Source organism: Leuresthes tenuis, unplaced genomic scaffold, assembly GCF_036924035.1.
Source record: "Leuresthes tenuis unplaced genomic scaffold, fLeuTen1.0.hap1 SCAF_13, whole genome shotgun sequence".
Classification (NCBI taxonomy): Eukaryota; Metazoa; Chordata; class Actinopteri; order Atheriniformes; family Atherinopsidae; genus Leuresthes; species Leuresthes tenuis.
In genome coordinates this window covers 129,217-147,655 of record NW_027325367.1, presented here as the reverse complement: position 1 = coordinate 147,655, position 18,439 = coordinate 129,217, and the positions used below count along the sequence as shown (strand labels likewise).

Here is an 18,439-nt window from a genome sequence, read left to right as displayed (position 1 = left end):
TTCACTTGGACTGAAGACAAAGAGGTGCATCAGCCGCCGAGTGAAGAGAAAAAACTTCTTATTGACCTGATGAAAACAGTCGTGAGACTGTAAAGACAATCTGACCCCCCCACACCTGACCCCCCCACACACCTGACCCCCACACACACCTGACCCCCCCCCCACACCTGACCCCCCCCCCCCACACCTGACCCCCCCACACACCTGACCCCCACACAGACCTGACCCCCCCACACCTGACCCCCCCCCACACCTGACCCCCACACACCTGACCCCCCCACACCTGACCCTCTCTGTTTGATCAATGAACTTTTAGATCACCATGGTTTGATTGACAGGTGATGTATTTCCTGTTCTGGTTCCTGTTCTGCTTCCCTTGGAGCCTCCATCTGTAATTAAACTCAATCTGCTCCACCTGTGACTGTCTCCTGGGTTCCCTTGACAACCAAGTGATTAGTTCACCTGGAAGAAGAGGCTAAGTCCCCCCCCACAGAGACTGAGACACAGTGTGTCTGCAGCTTCATCATGAAAGCTGCTGTTTTCTCCTTTGGGTGAGTTTACCAGAACAGGAAAGAACATGTCTCACCTGAGCAGGTAAGAGCTGAACCTCACTGCTGTCTTTCACAGGCTGGCCCTGATCTGTGGGTTCACAGAAGGCAAACCAGGAGGCCAACTGGATGGTAAACTGGTTTGACCAGTTATTTCACTTTATTGCATCTTTACAGAAGGTTACCTGCTGACCTTTGACCTGCAAATGATCTTCTCATGTTAATTATACAGCCAAAAGTTTAGAGGCTGGTGCAAATATTCATTTTCATAGTTTGCTGCTTCAGTTTTGAGGATGGGAGTTAGCATAAACTCCTAAAAGTTCTGAATGGAAATAACTTCAAGCAGAGAGGTTGGGGGGGGCTGTCTGTGATGTGATCCATTGTTGTCTTTGGGGGGGGGGGGGCTTCTAATCCAAGGGAGTGAACACAGCCATGAATAAAAAAGCAGCCTCTCCTAACCACCCAGGAACAGTTTGGAGAACAAAGCCTTTTCCAGTAGGATAAGAACCGAGAACCAAGATGTTCAACATGATGTAATTGTCAATGAAATGCTGGTAATTATACTTCAGTTTACCAAAGAAACCTCTGACAGAAGGCTCTGAAACACTGAAGCATCAAACTTTGTGAACATTAATACTTGTCATTCTCCAAAGTTGTGGCCACGATTGAAGAGGTGACCCGTCTGTCTCAGCAGGTTCTGTTCAGTCCGAGTGTCGGGATCGTTACCTGTGGCTCCGTGTGGCCTCGGCACAGCCGCCTCGCTTCGAGGCTATAGGTCAGTTTGTTGTTCTTAGTCCAAACATGGCTGACTCTTCGGCATCTCACCATCTGTAACATCCAAAGTAGACGGACACGAAGTCCACTCCATCAGTGAGCAGCTCGCCTCACGCTGTGGTTACACCATCGGCTCTCTCCAAACCAACGGCTTCACCTCCTTCAGGGCTTCATACTACTCCTGCTTTACCCACAACCAGGTAGCTCCACTCATCCAGAACCACCCAGCATCCAGGTAGGTGCCTCTGTACCTGTGGTTATGGCAGGTGTTCAGCTCTCAAGTGTCTTTCTTCCAGAATGACGAGGTGTTCACATTCAAGTTTAATGTGATGGTTGGTGACGGAGGTGGTAGGTGGACCAGCAGGTCCGTTTCCGCCATCTGTTCTGGTCTCAGCTGGACCCACAGAGAGATAATATGTGAGGAGGACTACATGGAGGTTAGACCACCCTTTCTCACCTGTTGGACCCGATCAGCTGAACTGGTTTTAGATCTGGTGTTGTTGACAGGTGAATGTGAACAGAGAGTCATCCTGTGGAGGACCGAGGGGAGAGGGGGGAAGGGTGTGGCACGAGGCGCTCTCTCAGGTAAACCACACCAACGTTGGCATATGTTAGACAGAACTTCTTCAGGGTTTCTCCTCAGCCCTGATTCGTCTGATTCATTGGGTTTCTTTTTTTAAAAGTGGTCATCCAGGGATCTTCACGGTGAAACTAAAGACTTAAAATGAAATCTGTGCTTTCTTTACTCTTGGCAGAGTGGCTGCTTGTCCAGCTCAAATCTGCTTCATATTAAGCTCTTAACTTTATGAAGTCTCATGTAAAATATGTAAAACAGTTTTAACAGGGATGTTAATAACTGACTGAAGTCTGAGGTAAGCTTAACTGAGCTCTAATGGTCTGATTGGTTTGTGGTGTTCAGGCTCAGAGGAAGGCCAGATTAGCCTGGCAGCTGATGTTCCTGCAGAGTGATGGTCAAGCCTCTTCCATGTCCATCCCTGAAGCCCAGAGGTCGGGCTACAGACTGACTGCCACCACAAAGAGGGTGGTGCTCAGATCTCTGTACAAACAGCCTCATGCTGAGGTCACAATGGTGGGTGCCCATAAATAACCACAAAAACATTTGATTGCAAAGGTGTAAACTCTAAGAAATGAGTGTTAAAGGGGAACTCCGGTATTTTTAAACCTTATTTCTGGCATGAAATACGTTTATCTACTCACGGAGAACAGTTTGGCGAAAGTTGGCGTCCTATTTAGATAACTCGCGATCGGCGTATATCCATATAACGGAGTGAACAGGGCAAGGATGATGCAGCCTCTAAATAAGGCATTATCTGTCTTTATTTCAGCTTATTCACTCCGGTAAGAACGTCCATCTTACTCAAAGTCGTCGTTCATGTTGTCAAAAAAATCTGATAAATATCCTGCCATGTTGCACAAAACTATCAGCAGCAAACTCTGTGTGAAGTTAGCCGACTGTCACAGAGCACGGAGTGAATAAACTGTGCTGCAGGGGGGCGTGTGGATGAAGTGGTCCCAGTAGAGTGCCTGTGTAGAAATCCCTCCGTTAGCTCTCCTATAGCTGCAAGTAGCCACATAACAGCAGCTATGAGCTAACAGAGCTATGAGCTAACAGCAGCTATGAGCTAACAGAGCTATGAGCTAACAGAGCTATGAACTAACAGCAGCTATGAGCTAACAGCAGCTATGAGCTAACAGCGGCTATGAGCTAACAGCAGCTATGAGCTAACAGCAGCTATGAGCTAACAGCAGCTATGAGCTAACAGCAGCTATGAGCTAACAGAGCTATAGCACACGTTCATTCATTCATTCTTCTTAAAGTATTGGTGAAATAAAGACAGATAATGCCTTATTTAGAGGCTGCATCCTCTAAGCCCCGTTCACTCCTTATATGGATATACGCCGATCACATGTTTTCTAAATGGCTTCTGAAGGACGCCGACTTTTGCCAAACTGTTCTCGGCGAGTAGATAAATGCATTTCACACCACAAATAAGGTCCAGGTTTAAAAATACCTGAGTTCTCCTTTAAACTCTCCTGACCTCATCCGTTAGCATCCCATACAGACAAGTCTCTGTAAATCTTGACTTGTGAATATGGACAGTTGTTGCCATTTGAATATAGGATAACGCTAACAAAGTGTTTGGTAGATGGATGGCATCCCTGTCGAGGCTGTGGGGGTGTCTCTGTTTTTTAAGCAGAAGTTGGTCTTGGTGATGATCGACCTGTCCATGGCCTGCGCAGTCAGTAAGTTCTCCCCTCTAAGATACCTCCACTCAAAGCGAGGTGCAGTGAAGCTGAGCTCAGGATGTTTTGTTTTTAAGATTCCGGCTCTTTTGATGGCATCTGGCTGCTGTGGGACATCCCCGAGGTCCTACCCCCTCTGGTTGGGGAAGGAACAGGATTTGAGAGTCGAAGCTTCCATCTGGGGCTGGATGGGACGCTGCTGGATGAACCCACTGCCACCTCCCGAGGCCTCACTCTGGTTCAGCAGGAAGGATTGGTGAAAATCAGCATCCCTGTTGGGGCAGAAGGTGGCTACAGGAAGGTACAGTTTGCCCAAACTTTAGAGGAAAGTGGTTTGACCAATAACTTCCTTTTGTTCTGAGTAGCAGTTGTATATGCTGATGTCCTGCTGAAAGATTAAATTATATCAGAAAGTTTGATCTGACTAGTTATTCTTCTTCAGAGTCTAGTGGAGGCCAATATGTACCAGGAGGAGTATACGATTCTCCTGCTGTATGAACAAGTCTTCTCTCTGGTCTATGACGACGGAAGCAGCCTCGACACGAGATACAGAACACTGAAAATGCTGACCACGCCACCGATCTGCCGCCCACCCTTCAGCCTCAACTGTAAGGTTTCTGGAGCAGTAAAATCCTGTCGAGTCTGAGAATGTCATACAGTTTCCACCTGGAAAACCCCCCCTCTCTGCAGGCCGTTTGGGGGGGGGGGGGGGGGGGGGGGGACTACTCAAATAACAAAATTCTGCACACTAAAAATGTATTTCAACATGTCTGTATATCTGCACAAAATGACAGTGCCTTGCCCTGCAGGGACCATCAGTGGTGACCAGGTGTTCAGCGTCTACCTGGGAAACATCCCAGATAATGTCATCTTGGAGGAAGTCTGGATCAACGGAAAGCAGCTGCTGGTGTCAGGGAAGCCACAACCAGACCTCGACATCAGTCCGGTTGTTCACAGGAACGGCAGCCGAGCCTATGTGCTGCAGCTGCCCTTTGATCATGCTGCTGTACACTGGATGGTGAGGATGCCGTGCAGATCCTGGCCTTGCAGACCACCTTGTTTTGTGGTTTTTAGAAGCAGCTTTTTCTAACTTTGGTTGACATATTGCTGCAGCCTTTAACCCACCTGAAAGTGGTTGATTGTTTAGTCCCTGTCCCTCCAGCAGGGATATAACTGAATATTTGTATTGAAGATTTTGTTGCCTGTCTCTCCAACAGAATATGGGTGGAGGTGTACTACAGTACTACATGGATATGAATTTGACTTTGACCGTGATACCCCAGAGGGAGTCCTACCACCACCACACATTCATCACAGCACAAGTGTTCAAGGCATGTAAGTACGATTATTTCCATAGCTGCTCTCTGCAGTTGGATCTATTAACTGGTCCAGACTAACTTTCTATATAGGTTTATTTTAAATGCCGACTTTCTGCCCCTGAAGTCCCTCCAGAGATCACAGCACAGTGTTTGGATGGAGGAATCTCATTCAGCGTGATCAAACCATCTCGGAGTCTATGGGAAGTGGGAATCGACCAAGAGCCTCTTACATCACAGTTGGTGGCCCAAAGAGGATACCGCCTCCACAATGACAGCCACAGAACCATCCTGGAAGTCCCAATTTTCTCTGTTGGGTACACTTACGACGTAAGGGCCCACGACCTGAAGCTAGCTCTTGCAGTTAGGCTAAATTCACCATGTGATTCCTAAAAACCAGGGCCTGAACTTGTTACAGTTCCTTTAAATCTTCCACATCTGAATTCATATTGAAAGATTTTTGAGAACCTTGAGGGAAATATCAGCCACTAAAACAAACCAGAATCTTTAACTCCCAGTTAATGAAAGATTGTCTGCCCACAAGTTTATTTCTAATAGAGAATCTACTGATTCCAATTGGAGACATCTCTTCTCATTACCATCTACAGACAATGACTAAAACAAGGTTTTGTATGTTTTAATAGTATTTTAGAGTTTAACATCTTGGAAAATGATTTTAACGTTCTTGGGTGCATGCTAACTCTGTACTCTATCAAATCCTCATCAAAATGTTGAATTTTAAGAGCAAAACAGAACGGTGAAAGATGCCTGATTTGATCACTGGAACTGACCAATCAGAGCAGACTGAGATTTTCTAAAGGTAATGCCCCCAATTTAGTGGCGAAAATAAAAATTCTACATAAAATTGCACCTAAAGAACCACTTATGGGGACTTTAAAATTACAAGTGGACCTCAGAACAATGCAAAGTAATACTGATCCTTAGTTGGGTAAATAAATTAATTTATAAATCAAACGTGCCCTTTTATTTTCCAGGAGATCAACTTATCAAACTTCTACGCAATATTTAAGCTGCTTTTAAGAGACTCCAAAACTCTGGAAGTCCAGGCATCGACCTCTAAACGCTGCCTCTTCCGAACGGAGGACATGACAGGTAACCTGCATCCTCCTGACGAAACTGAGTCTACCTTGAGCCAGTGAATTTAAGCCTCCTCGTTGGTCTCATAATGCTGCAAGTGGTTGATATGGAAAGTTCTGACTGCATTAATGTTGACTGTTTGGTGCCAGCATGTTCTGCAGATGGGATCATGACTGTGGTGGCGACCCCAACCATCACCTGGCCTTCAGTGGAGCCAGAAAGAACCAGTCTGCTGGACCGAACCTGTAGACCTAAACAGACCGACCCAACTCGAGTCCTGTTTGAATTCAAACTGGACTCCTGTATGACCAGAGCCAAGGTGAGACGCATCATTGCGGGTGACAGAGTGGTGAACTTACTGTAAACATAAACTCATAAGCAAACAGTTGGTGACGAAAGCTTCTTGGTGTTCCGAGGTGCCTGTGAAATGAAGATTATTTTTTTGTTGTTTTGTGAATAAATATCCAGACTCTATTGCAGAAAACTACATATCTCATAAAGATCTGTAGAACTAAAAAGAGTCTGGGGTGAAGGATGTGGGCTAAAGAGGTCACATGCTTCAACTGAGCACTTTCAACAGGTTGGGGAGTGGTACATGCTTTATGAGAACGAGATCCTCCATGACAGACTGCTGATTGCAGATGGACCAAACTTCATATCTAGAGAATCTCAGTTCAAGTAAGGAAATAAAGAAATGACCATGTGGATAAATGCCTTCCGAAACTAATGGACACATCCAACTCTCCAACAGGGTGACGGTGAGGTGCTTCTACCCCCTCAGAGCGGTCAACAGAATATCTGTGGATAGGAGATTCACTTCAGCAGCTCCTGGATTTGGCTCCATCAAGGTTTTTGAGAGCCTCAAAGGTTAGTTTTCAACAATTTGTGCAACTCTGGTTTCAGTCACATAAGTTTAATAATTTCTCTCTGACAGATTCAGTGAACAAACCCTGTTCACAGCAGGGCTCTGAGAATACCGTCAATCCCCCTGCTGACAGAGTTCACCCAAACCCAGTCGCAGGGGGAACCCTGCCTCTTTCCAGGGCTCAACCTAAACCAGGACCCAGCCACTTGATCATGGCACCAGGAAGAAATAAAAACTTGCCCTACACCCCAAACCCACCATCTTCTGAAACTCAAGCCTACCATGTGCCTCAGTAGGTTTAATTCCATCCTGGTTTTGTAGATGGAGGACTTACAGTTAGTTGTTTGTCTAACTCTGCAGCTCTTTCCAGATTACCACATGGAAGAATTCAGTGGATACGTCTCAACAAACCGAGCCAGAATTCTATGAGAAAGGGCACTGGAATATCAGGACAACGTAAGGAGTACCCAACTTTTGAGGCCCTCGGGAGGATTCCTGATGTTCTAGCTGGTGAAAAGTTTGAAAGCTTGACTCATATGTCAGAGATTCTGAATGGCTTAGATCAGAATGAAATAGTGAAGCAGAATCCAGATCTACAGACTCTTCCACTTGACCCATTTCTCAGCATTTCTGACCTGAGCCAGCCCCATGAGACGAAACCAGCTTTTAGCCTTTATAGATCTTCAGCTGATGAGATGGAAATCGAAAGGCCGGTCTACCAGCCTGAAAGTTGGCCTGAGCCACCTAAAAGCCCTGAGCTTCACCCATACCTAGAACCGCAGGAGCATGTAGGGAATGACCTACTCCTTTCTGGTAATTATAAAACACATGTTCCTGGCAATTTGAAAAGCATCGCATCAAAAAACATCCCCGACTCGTTGGAACTACAGCAGTGGTCTATGAGCAATGAACTAACCACGGCAACCAGCAAAGCCGTTGAGAACCTGGAGATGCCGGCTGCTGAAAGCGGGAACGCTCAGTTCGGTGTGCAGAACATCAGAGTAAAACCTCCCAGCAAGTTTGTGTCTGCTGGACCACATCTAATCCAGAAACCTGTCGTCCAACAAGCAAATCCCTCCCAGCATGCCACTGGTCTGACAGCTATCAGAAGTGACCGGAACCATTGGACCCCCATACAGACTCCTGAGCCCAGAGGCTCAACCACAAGAGAGAAAAAAGTTCCTCAGAGACCAGAGGTTTTAACTCTGGTACAAGAACGAGGTTTTTATGGGGGCCACATCAACCCAGACCAGTCTGCAATGACAAATATCACCAATCTGTCCCCCGACCGGGCGGGCCGGCAGCAGAAGCCGGCCCCAGGGTCCCCCGACCGGGCGGGCCGGCAGCAGAAGCCGGCCCCAGGGTCCCCCGACCGGGCGGGCCGGCAGCAGAAGCCGGCCCCAGGGTCCCCCGACCGGGCGGGCCGGCAGCAGAAGCCGGCCCCAGGGTCCCCCGACCGGGCGGGCCGGCAGCAGAAGCCGGCCCCAGGGTCCCCCGACCGGGCGGGCCGGCAGCAGAAGCCGGCCCCGAGGTCCCCCGACCGGGCGGGCCGGCAGCAGAAGCCGGCCCCGAGGTCCCCCGACCGGGCGGGCCGGCAGCAGAAGCCGGCCCCGAGGTCCCCCGACCGGGCGGGCCGGCAGCAGAAGCCGGCCCCGAGGTCCCCCGACCGGGCGGGCCGGCAGCAGAAGCCGGCCCCGAGGTCCCCCGACCGGGCGGGCCGGCAGCAGAAACCGGTCCAGCCATTACAGGAGACAGAAAGCAAAGGATGGGGAACACTTGCATTTCAGAGAGATGTTCTTCATACCGCAGGTAGGAACTGATTATTAACCCAAAAAATCTGTTTCTCCTTTTGTTCCATCGATCTGACATCTTTTCTCATCAGGAACATCTCATCTCGGAGTCGGACCAGCCCCTCTTTCAGTAAGACTCCAGAACCAGTCCACACTCTTGCAGAACCCTGACTCCGTGACCTTCCAAAATTCTGTGCCACATGTCAAATTCAGCACCTCAAACATCAAGGTCCAAAACCTCATGTCAGGAAGCTCTGAGTTCACTTATCCCCAAACGGACCCTGATGGTTCTGATGATTTGGTCCTGAGGAGCCAAAGCAGGTCGGGCTGTGCTGGTGATTCAAGTCGGTATGGAGCCAGTGTTCACCAGGGCATCATCAGAGGTACTGACACTCTGCTCACACCAGGTCCTCATACATATAAACCAGAACTGGGTTCATGGGCCCAGTTTCAGGGAGTCTGAACACTCTGTACCATGAGGCAGAATTGGGCAGCTTTTGAACTTTCTGTATCAACCGTATGATTTTATGTGCGTTTAGGATGACGGTGTCGAGGGTTCTGGGCGGGAGAACTGACCGCTGCGTGGTACTTCGTGAGATCACCACGGTAGGGTTAGTTGGTGTCTGATTTAAGCTGCTGGATCACCAACTGATGCTGAGCTGCTGTATCTGCTCAGTTTCAGAGGAAATGTTCTGAAACAACTGGGTCTGTTCTCTGGTTCTGGTCCTGAACTCCCAGACAGCAAACTCCAACTGAGACAGTTGGACATCAACATTTTAAAGAGCTTAATTTATTTTAAAACGGACGTCGGTCTGATCAATAACAGGAAATTATTCGGCGGTCCACATGTGCTTCTGATCTGCCAATGGACCCATTCTCCTGTTGATATCTAACATGGGTCAGAATATCCGTGAGTTTGGGCCTGTACATCAAAATATTTGATCAATAACATTTCTCTCTGATATGGTGGATGTCTTGGGTGATTTCCTCCTTATGGGACAGAGTTGGAGCTAAATGTTCTGATTGGATCCAAAGTCTGAAAGCTTTCTGATACTTCAGGCAGAACTGTCACTCTGGATTTAACTTCTACTTTTCTGTAGACCTGAGTTTTAAAAACTAATGTTTTTGTCCTGGCAGATAAAGGGATCAGCTGAACACCTGTTGCCTGCAAACTGAGTCAATAAAGTTTTTCACATTCAGCATTCATGTGTTTTTATTTCCTTCCCGGTTCTGATTCTGACCTTTTTTTTTCCTGCCTGAACGGAAACTTTTATATATTTTTTTTTTTTTTTAGGTGAATGCCATCATTAACCTGCAGAATGTTAACCCGACACCTGAGAGGTAAACCCTTCCTGGGTTCTGGGAGGTTACATGCTGATCTGTACCAGGGTCCATTTATTTATTTGTATATAGACACACTTCACTGGCACGATCCTGCTGGTTCTGGCAGACTCACCATCAGCGGACACGAACTGACCCACTGCTGCCGACACGCCACCACTTCCTTCTACAAACTGGACCTCGGAGACGATGATGTTGTCCTCCAGAACTGAACCGCAGCCGGTGCACACGGCGCTTCCCCGGGCCTGGTCCACATCGATTTCGGCCCCCCCGCAGGTTCTGCACACCCGGGAGCTCATGGTGGGGTTCAAAGGTCAGCACACCTAATGGAGGACGACGCAGAGTCAGTAAAAGCAGAATGGGAGGCAGAGCCTTCAGTTATCAGGCCCCTAAAAGCAGAATGGGAGGCAGAGCCTTCAGTTATCAGGCCCCTAAAAGCAGAATGGGAGGCAGAGCCTTCAGTTATCAGGCCCCTAAAAGCAGAATGGGAGGCAGAGCCTTCAGTTATCAGGCCCCTAAAAGCAGAATGGGAGGCAGAGCCTTCAGTTATCAGGCCCCTAAAAGCAGAATGGGAGGCAGAGCCTTCAGTTATCAGGCCCCTGAAAGCAGAATGGGAGGCAGAGCCTTCAGTTATCAGGCCCCTAAAAGCAGAATGGGAGGCAGAGCCTTCAGTTATCAGGGCCCTAAAAGCAGAATGGGAGGCAGAGCCTTCAGTTATCAGGCCCCTCTCTGTGGAACCAGCTGCCAGTTTGGCTTCAGGAAGCAGACACCCTCTCTACCTTTAAGATCAGGCTGAAACTTTCCTTTCTGATAAAGCTTATAGTTAGGGATGGCTCAGGTGAGCCTGAAACATCCCATAGTTCTGCTGCTATAGGCCCAGCCTGCTGGGGGAGCTCCCATGATGCACCTCTCCTCCCTCCATGTACAGATGACGACATTGCTGTCATTAACTTGTGTTTCTCTCTCTCAGCAGGTGTCTCTGGCCTGGTGTTACGCTGCTTGTTGTCCCCTCTTTCCTGTCCTCTCAGCCCCAGCTGGTCCAGGCAGATGGATCCTTCCTGGTTCTGGTTCTGATGGAGGTTTCTTCCTGTTAAAAGGGAGGTTTTTTTTTCTTTTCTTGTGCATGCTCAGGGCGGAGAATTGGATCAAAGTGAAGTTTCAGTGTAATCTGTTGGTTTCCTTAACGAGGATACTTTTTAGATTGGTTCTGTATGAATTCGATTCTAATTGGCTTGCATTGGGTTACATCTTTGAAGTGCCCCAAGATGACATTTGTTGTTATTTTGTGCTTTATAAATAAAACTGAATTGAAATTGTTAACTTTGTGGTTCTGGTCAATCCTCCTGGAGGAACCGGATCCAGTGAAACTCGCCTAAGGAAGCTGCTTCTAGTTGGACCGGATTCAGCTTCAGGAGGCTTTTTACTCAACACACACGTGCACGTAGTTGCATTCGGTGTGCACGCCTGAACAGAAAAGGGACAAGTGACTGAAAACGGAAAGCTCCACGTTCCTGTTGTAAACGGAGTATTTCAGCACCGATCAGTGATCACTTCCTGATGTTCCTCAGTTGAACCGAACCTGAAGGATCTGAAGGTTCCTCTCACCACTGACAGCTGGTGAACAGGTAAGCAGATGACATGACACTCGCCTGATCTTGATCTTTGTGTTCAGAACCCAGTCACCTGTTCTGGACCTCTTTCTAATTCCGACTTGAAATGAGACAAAGTCAAACCTGCACACACAGAAGATCTGTGCGGGATTCGAACCCGTGACCAGAAGCTCTGCAGCCGAACTGGGCTTCTGCTCAGACAATACAAAATGTTCTTGTTCTGGGGACTTTCACAGGTGTAACGGCTCAGATAACAGGTAAACTCACCGAGTTAGAACCACGATCAGAACCAGTCGATTGAGAACAACAGTCCGGTCCGGCTGTTAGAGCCTCCGTCGAGCCGTTCTAAGCTACGGGCTTCATGTTTGGGTCAGAATCTGGTTCCTTCTTCGTCAGAGAAACTGAAACATCCACGCTTCCCAGCTGATGGTTAAAAATTAGTAATTCATTAAGTCAAGTTCCTGATCTATTTGTTTATTCTAGTCGTGGCGCGCAGTTGTGACGTTGAAGTTGCGCGCGCAGCCAATGGAGAGTCGCATCAGTTAGGGGGATTAATCATTCAGAAAGGAAATACCTAGAGGTCAAATTCCACGCAATTCGGTGTTCTGTCTGTAATTACGTCTTCTCGAACCAGTGTGACGAACCGAATCCTGTTTTTAGTGGCATCGATCCCCCCTCCGAATCCCAAGAATGGTTCCGACCCGCGGCTTGTGATGACGTATGGTGTTCAGGCGGGAGCTTGTTGGGGCTTTGAATCTGCTCTCAGGGTAGCAAACAGGCGGCAGCCAAACTGTCGCTGAGGCCGAACAGAACCGGGACCGGCAGGTGTCTCGTTCTGAGCAGGGAGATGATCTGGGACCAGCTGGAGCTCAAACCGACGATCACTGTTGCAGTAAAGAGAGGTAACAACCACTGCACCAGACTCCACTCGCAGGTTTCACTCATTGTGTTCAATTAATCAAGCTGTGATTAAAAATTTTAAGTTAAAACTTGATAATTAATTAAGGTGGTTTTACTGTAAGTTCGGTATTACTGAATGTAATCATGCACCATACTTTCACTAATATACCTCTGACATGTTAGTGTCAAAAACGGATGGATTTTGTATGGAGTTTGGTTGGAGGCAGCTGCTGAATATGCAGCAGAGTTGCGCTGTGTCACTCGGGTGTTTGGATTTAACGTTTCCTCCTCCAGCTCAGCTTAAATCCGTCCGGGAGGTTCTGTGTGTTTCTGGTCCGGCCCTGCAGAGAATCACTGGTCTGTCCCGTTCTGACGCCCAGGAGCTGATCACTGCCGCTGCTACGGCATGCAGGAGACATCCTCCAATCACAGGTCAGGAGATGCAGTCTGACTGATTGCGATGGTCTGATGTCACATGTACTGACCATGAGTTTCTGCTCCCAGCCCTGCAGCTGCAGCAAAGCCAGTCTTATGGGTTTGATACCAGCCTCAGACTGAGTATGGGGTGTCCGGTTCTGGACCAGCTGCTGAGGGGGGGTCTGCCAGTGGGAGCCATCACCGAGCTGGCTGGGGAGAGCGGAGCAGGGAAGACCCAACTGGGCCTGCAGTTCTGCCTGTCAGTGCAGTACCCCCCAGAGCACGGAGGCCTGGGAGCAGGTCAGTGAATGTAGCATCTATCAGGTCAGTGAAGGCAGCATCTGTCAGGTCAGTGAAGGCAGCATCTGTCAGGTCAGTGAAGGCAGCATCTGTCAGGTCAGTGAAGGCAGCATCTGTCAGGTCAGTGAAGGCAGCATCTGTCAGGTCAGTGAAGGCAGCATCTGTCTGTTCAGTGAAGGCAGCATCTGTCAGGTCAGTGAAGGCATCGTCTGTCTGTTCAGTGAAGGCATCATCTGTCTGTTCAGTGAAGGCATCATCTGTCTGTTCAGTGAAGGCATCATCTGTCTGTTCAGTGAAGGCATCATCTGTCTGTTCAGTGAAGGCATCATCTGTCTGTTCAGTGAAGGCATCATCTGTCTGTTCAGTGAAGGCATCATCTGTCTGTTCAGTGAAGGCATCATCTGTCTGTTCAGTGAAGGCATCATCTGTCTGTTCAGTGAAGGCATCATCTGTCTGTTCAGTAAAGGCATCATCTGTCTGTTCAGTAAAGGCATCATCTGTCTGTTCAGTAAAGGCATCATCTGTCTGTTCAGTGAAGGCAGCATCTGTCTGTTCAGTGAAGGCAGCATCTGTCAGGTCAGTGAAGGCATCATCTGTCAGGTCAGTGAAGGCATCATCTGTCAGGTCAGTGAAGGCATCATCTGTCAGGTCAGTGAAGGCATCATCTGTCAGGTCAGTGAAGGCATCATCTGTCAGGTCAGTGAAGGCATCATCTGTCAGGTCAGTGAAGGCATCATCTGTCAGGTCAGTGAAGGCAGCATCTGTCAGGTCAGTGAAGGCAGCATCTGTCAGGTCAGTGAAGGCAGCATCTGTCAGGTCAGTGAAGGCAGCATCTGTCAGGTCAGTGAAGGCAGCATCTGTCAGGTCAGTGAAGGCAGCATCTGTCAGGTCAGTGAAGGCAGCATCTGTCAGGTCAGTGAAGGCAGCATCTGTCAGGTCAGTGAAGGCAGCATCTGTCAGGTCAGTGAAGGCAGCATCTGTCAGGTCAGTGAAGGCAGCATCTGTCAGGTCAGTGAAGGCAGCATCTGTCAGGTCAGTGAAGGCAGCATCTGTCAGTTCAGTAAAGGCAGCATCTGTCTGTTCAGTAAAGGCAGCATCTGTCTGTTCAGTAAAGGCAGCATCTGTCTGTTCAGTAAAGGCAGCATCTGTCTGGTCAGTGAAGGCAGCATCTGTCAGGTCAGTGAAGGCAGCATCTGTCAGGTCAGTGAAGGCAGCATCTGTCAGGTCAGTGAAGGCAGCATCTGTCAGGTCAGTGAAGGCATCATCTGTCTGTTCAGTGAAGGCAGCATCTGTCTGTTCAGTGAAGGCAGCATCTGTCTGTTCAGTGAAGGCAGCATCTGTCTGTTCAGTGAAGGCAGCATCTGTCTGTTCAGTGAAGGCAGCATCTGTCTGTTCAGTGAAGGCAGCATCTGTCAGGTCAGTGAAGCTATCATCAGGTCAGTAAAGGCAGCATCTGTCAGGTCAGTGAAGCTATCATCTGTCAGGTCAGTGAAGCTATCATCAGGTCAGTAAAGGCAGCATCTGTCAGGTCAGTGAAGCTATCATCAGGTCAGTAAAGGCAGCATTTGTCAGGTCAGTGAAGCTATCATCAGGTCAGTAAAGGCAGCATCTGTCAGGTCAGTGAAGCTATCATCAGGTCAGTAAAGGCAGCATCTGTCAGGTCAGTGAAGCTATCATCTGTCAGGTCAGTGAAGCTATCATCAGGTCAGTAAAGGCAGCATCTGTCAGGTCAGTGAAGCTATCATCAGGTCAGTAAAGGCAGCATTTGTCAGGTCAGTGAAGCTATCATCAGGTCAGTAAAGGCAGCATCTGTCAGGTCAGTGAAGCCATCATCAGGTCAGTAAAGGCAGCATCTGTCAGGTCAGTGAAGCCATCATCAGGTCAGTAAAGGCAGCATCTGTCAGGTCAGTGAAGCCATCATCATTCAGGTCAGTAAAGGCAGCATCTGTCAGGTCAGTGAAGCCATCATCAGGTCAGTAAAGGCAGCATCATTCAGGTCAGTAAAGGCAGCATCTGTCAGGTCAGTGAAGCCATCATCATTCAGGTCAGTAAAGGCATCATCAGGTCAGTAAAGGCATCATCAGGTCAGTAAAGGCAGCATCAGGTCAGTAAAGGCAGCATCAGGTCAGTAAAGGCATCATCAGGTCAGTAAAGGCAGCATCTGTCAGGTCAGTGAAGCCATCATCAGGTCAGTGAAGGCAGCATCATTCAGGTCAGTGAAGCCAGCATCATTCAGGTCAGTGAAGCCATCATCATGTCAGTGAAGCTATCATCAGGTCAGTAAAGGCAGGATCTGTCAGGTCAGTAAAGGCATCATCAGGTCAGTAAAGGCATCATCAGGTCAGTAAAGGCATCATCAGGTCAGTAAAGGCATCATCAGGTCAGTAAAGGCATCATCAGGTCAGTAAAGGCATCATCAGGTCAGTAAAGGCATCATCAGGTCAGTAAAGGCATCATCAGGTCAGTAAAGGCATCATCAGGTCAGTAAAGGCATCATCAGGTCAGTAAAGGCATCATCAGGTCAGTAAAGGCAGGATCAGGTCAGTGAAGCCATCATCATGTCAGTGAAGGCAGCATCATTCAGGTCAGTGAAGGCAGCATCATTCAGGTCAGTGAAGCCATCATCAGGTCAGTAAAGGCAGCATCAGGTCAGTAAAGGCATCATCAGGTCAGTAAAGTCAGGATCTGTCAGGTCAGTAAAGTCAGGATCTGTCAGGTCAGTGAAGGCAGCATCATTCAGGTCAGTGAAGCCATCATCAGGTCAGTGAAGGCAGCATCAGGTCAGTAAAGGCAGGATCTGGTCAGTAAAGGCAGCATCAGGTCAGTAAAGGCAGGATCTGTCAGGTCAGTGAAGCTATCATCAGGTCAGTGAAGGCAGCATCAGGTCAGTAAAGGCAGGATCTGGTCAGTAAAGGCAGGATCTGGTCAGTAAAGGCAGCATCAGGTCAGTAAAGGCAGCATCAGGTCAGTAAAGGCAGCATCATTCAGGTCAGTGAAGCCATCATCAGGTCAGTGAAGCCATCATCAGGTCAGTGAAGGCAGCATCAGGTCAGTAAAGGCAGGATCTGGTCAGTAAAGGCAGCATCAGGTCAGTAAAGGCAGCATCAGGTCAGTAAAGGCAGCATCAGGTCAGTAAAGGCAGCATCAGGTCAGTAAAGGCAGCATCAGGTCAGTAAAGGCAGCATCAGGTCAGTAAAGGCAGGATCTGTCAGGTCAGTAAAGGCAGGATCTGTCAGGTCAGTAAAGGCAGGATCTGTCAGGTCAGTGAAGCTATCATCAGGTCAGTGAAGGCAGCATCATTCAGGTCAGTGAAGCCAGCATCAGGTCAGTGAAGGCAGCATCAGGTGTTGATCTGCTCATGTGATCAGGGGCGTAACTGGGGAACTCTTCCAGGAGCGCTGTATATCTGCACTGAGGACCCCTTTCCCATCAGACGGCTGCAGCAGCTGATCTCAGAACAGTCCGTGCTGCGCTCCAACGTCTCGCCGTCTCTGATCAGCCGTCTCCGCTTTAGTGACCACATCTACATCGAACACACCGCTGACCTTGTGAGTGTGACCTCTGACCTCAGGTGCCCAGTGACAGTTACCCTCTGACCTCACACCTATTTGTCCGTCTCCAGGACTCCCTCCAGGTGTGTCTGACCCGCCGCGCCCCCCTCCTGTTGGCCCGGGGCTTGGTCCGTCTAATTGTGGTCGACTCGGTGGCAGCTCTGTTCAGGTGTGAATTTCAGGCAGATGATTGGCTGGAGAGGAACAAACAGCTGCTCACCTTCTCCTCCATGTTACACCACCTGAGCCAAGAGTTCAGCACACCTGTCATCTGCATCAACCAGGTGAAACACGCCAGCCCTCTGTTAACAGTAAGGTCTTTGTTCTATGAACTCTAAATAATCACTAACATCGACTCTTTTTCCTTTCAGGTCACAGATGTTTTCAACCAATCAGACAACAGTTTGGGGTAAATTTGTTTTGTGGTTCCTTCTGGTCTCGTGGGTTCATTCATGTTCCTTACATCAGTCGATCCACAGAAAAGTTTTGACGTTTGTATGAATGTTGTTTCTGTATTTATCAGACGCTTTTATCCAAAGAGACTTACAAATGAAGATATAACAGCTTTATAAAAAGCTAACAATAAGCTAACAATAAGCTAACAATAAGCTCCATAGAAGGAACCCAGGAGTCCGACTCTGTCAGAGGGGACAGAGTAGAGATAGGGTGCAGGCATAGAAGGAAGAGCAGAAAGATAAAGGGCAGAGATAGAGGGGGGAGGGAAGTACAAGGTAAGTGCTGGGATAGGAGATGCTCTCTGAAGAGCTGGGTTTTCAGGAGCTTCTTGAAGATAGACAGGGACGCCCCTGTTCTGGTAGCGCTCGGTAGGTCATTCCACCATCGTGGGACGACACATGAACAGAGTTTGGATTGTCTTAGGCGTGGTGTAGGAGCTGCTAGACGACAATCCTGGGACCAACGGAGGGACCCAGTTGGGACAGAAGCCTTTGCAAGAGCATTCAAGTAGATGGAGCCGTTCCATTAAGCTCTTTGTAGCTAACATCAGGGACTTGGATCTGATGCTAAGGGCAGGCAGAGGAGCTCAATGAACAGAGGGGGGACGTGTTCTTTTAGGCTGATCCAGGACCAGACGCACCGCCGCGTTCTGGTTGGAATGTGTTGGATTTCTGCTTTTATTTGTTTAGATCCAAACAACGTAAGAATAAACTAACTTTTTTACTCGTCTCTGTTTCGCAGACCTTCATCCTCCACTGTGTCCCCGGCTCTGGGTCTGGCCTGGGCAAATCAGGTCTTGGTTCGGCTGATGATGCGCCGTGTCCAGGGTACGGTTTCCCGTGGCAACCAGAGCAGCGCACTGCGCAGGTTGGAGGTTGTGTTTGCGCCGCACCTGGCCCGTGGCGGCCGGGACACCACCATCTGGAGGGAAGGGGTCCGTGGAGTTCCGGACCCTGAGTGACTCTGTGCAGAACTCTATTCATAAAATCTCATATTTTAGAGGCTCAATGAGTTCAGAAGCACTTAAGATGATGTCAGTTTGGACTGTTCACACCACACAATGATGGTGTTTCACACGATGTATTCAAGTATCTGTGGACAGGTGCAATAATGTCTGCCAGCTGATTGGTGCATACAATGAGGTATGAGCACTGCTTACGTGCACACCTGTACTGCTCGTATTTCATTAAAGTTTCTGTTTTATTGAT

At 48.6% G+C, this 18,439-nt stretch overlaps 3 protein-coding genes across 3 annotated transcripts in view; 2 read left to right on the top strand and 1 right to left on the bottom strand.

The window, feature by feature from the left end:
• brf1b (BRF1 general transcription factor IIIB subunit b) overlaps positions 1-12,106 on the bottom strand; it is a 37,245-nt gene extending 25,139 nt beyond the window's left edge. The window contains exons 1-2 of the mRNA XM_072362065.1: positions 11,875-12,106; positions 10,113-10,320 (exon numbers count right to left, since the gene is read on the bottom strand). Coding sequence (XP_072218166.1) covers positions 10,113-10,296 — 184 coding nt within the window. The 5' untranslated portion in view covers positions 10,297-10,320; positions 11,875-12,106. The remainder of the gene's footprint in view (positions 1-10,112; positions 10,321-11,874) is intronic.
• LOC140267149 (uncharacterized) lies at positions 6,935-9,200 on the top strand. Its single transcript, XM_072362340.1, has 4 exons — positions 6,935-7,158; positions 7,237-8,675; positions 8,749-9,039; positions 9,196-9,200. The coding sequence occupies exons 1-4, from the start codon at positions 7,079-7,081 to the stop codon at positions 9,198-9,200; spliced, it is 1,815 nt and encodes a 604-aa protein (XP_072218441.1). The 5' UTR covers positions 6,935-7,078.
• A 58-nt stretch (positions 12,107-12,164) lies between the features above and the next one.
• xrcc3 (X-ray repair complementing defective repair in Chinese hamster cells 3) lies at positions 12,165-18,421 on the top strand. The gene is made up of 7 exons (XM_072362097.1): positions 12,165-12,509; positions 12,802-12,939; positions 13,012-13,224; positions 16,618-16,772; positions 16,847-17,059; positions 17,147-17,184; positions 17,973-18,421. Exons 1-7 carry the CDS (start codon positions 12,455-12,457, stop codon positions 18,190-18,192), a joined length of 1,032 nt encoding a protein of 343 aa, XP_072218198.1. The 5' UTR covers positions 12,165-12,454; the 3' UTR covers positions 18,193-18,421.
• The last annotated feature ends 18 nt before the right edge of the window (positions 18,422-18,439 follow it).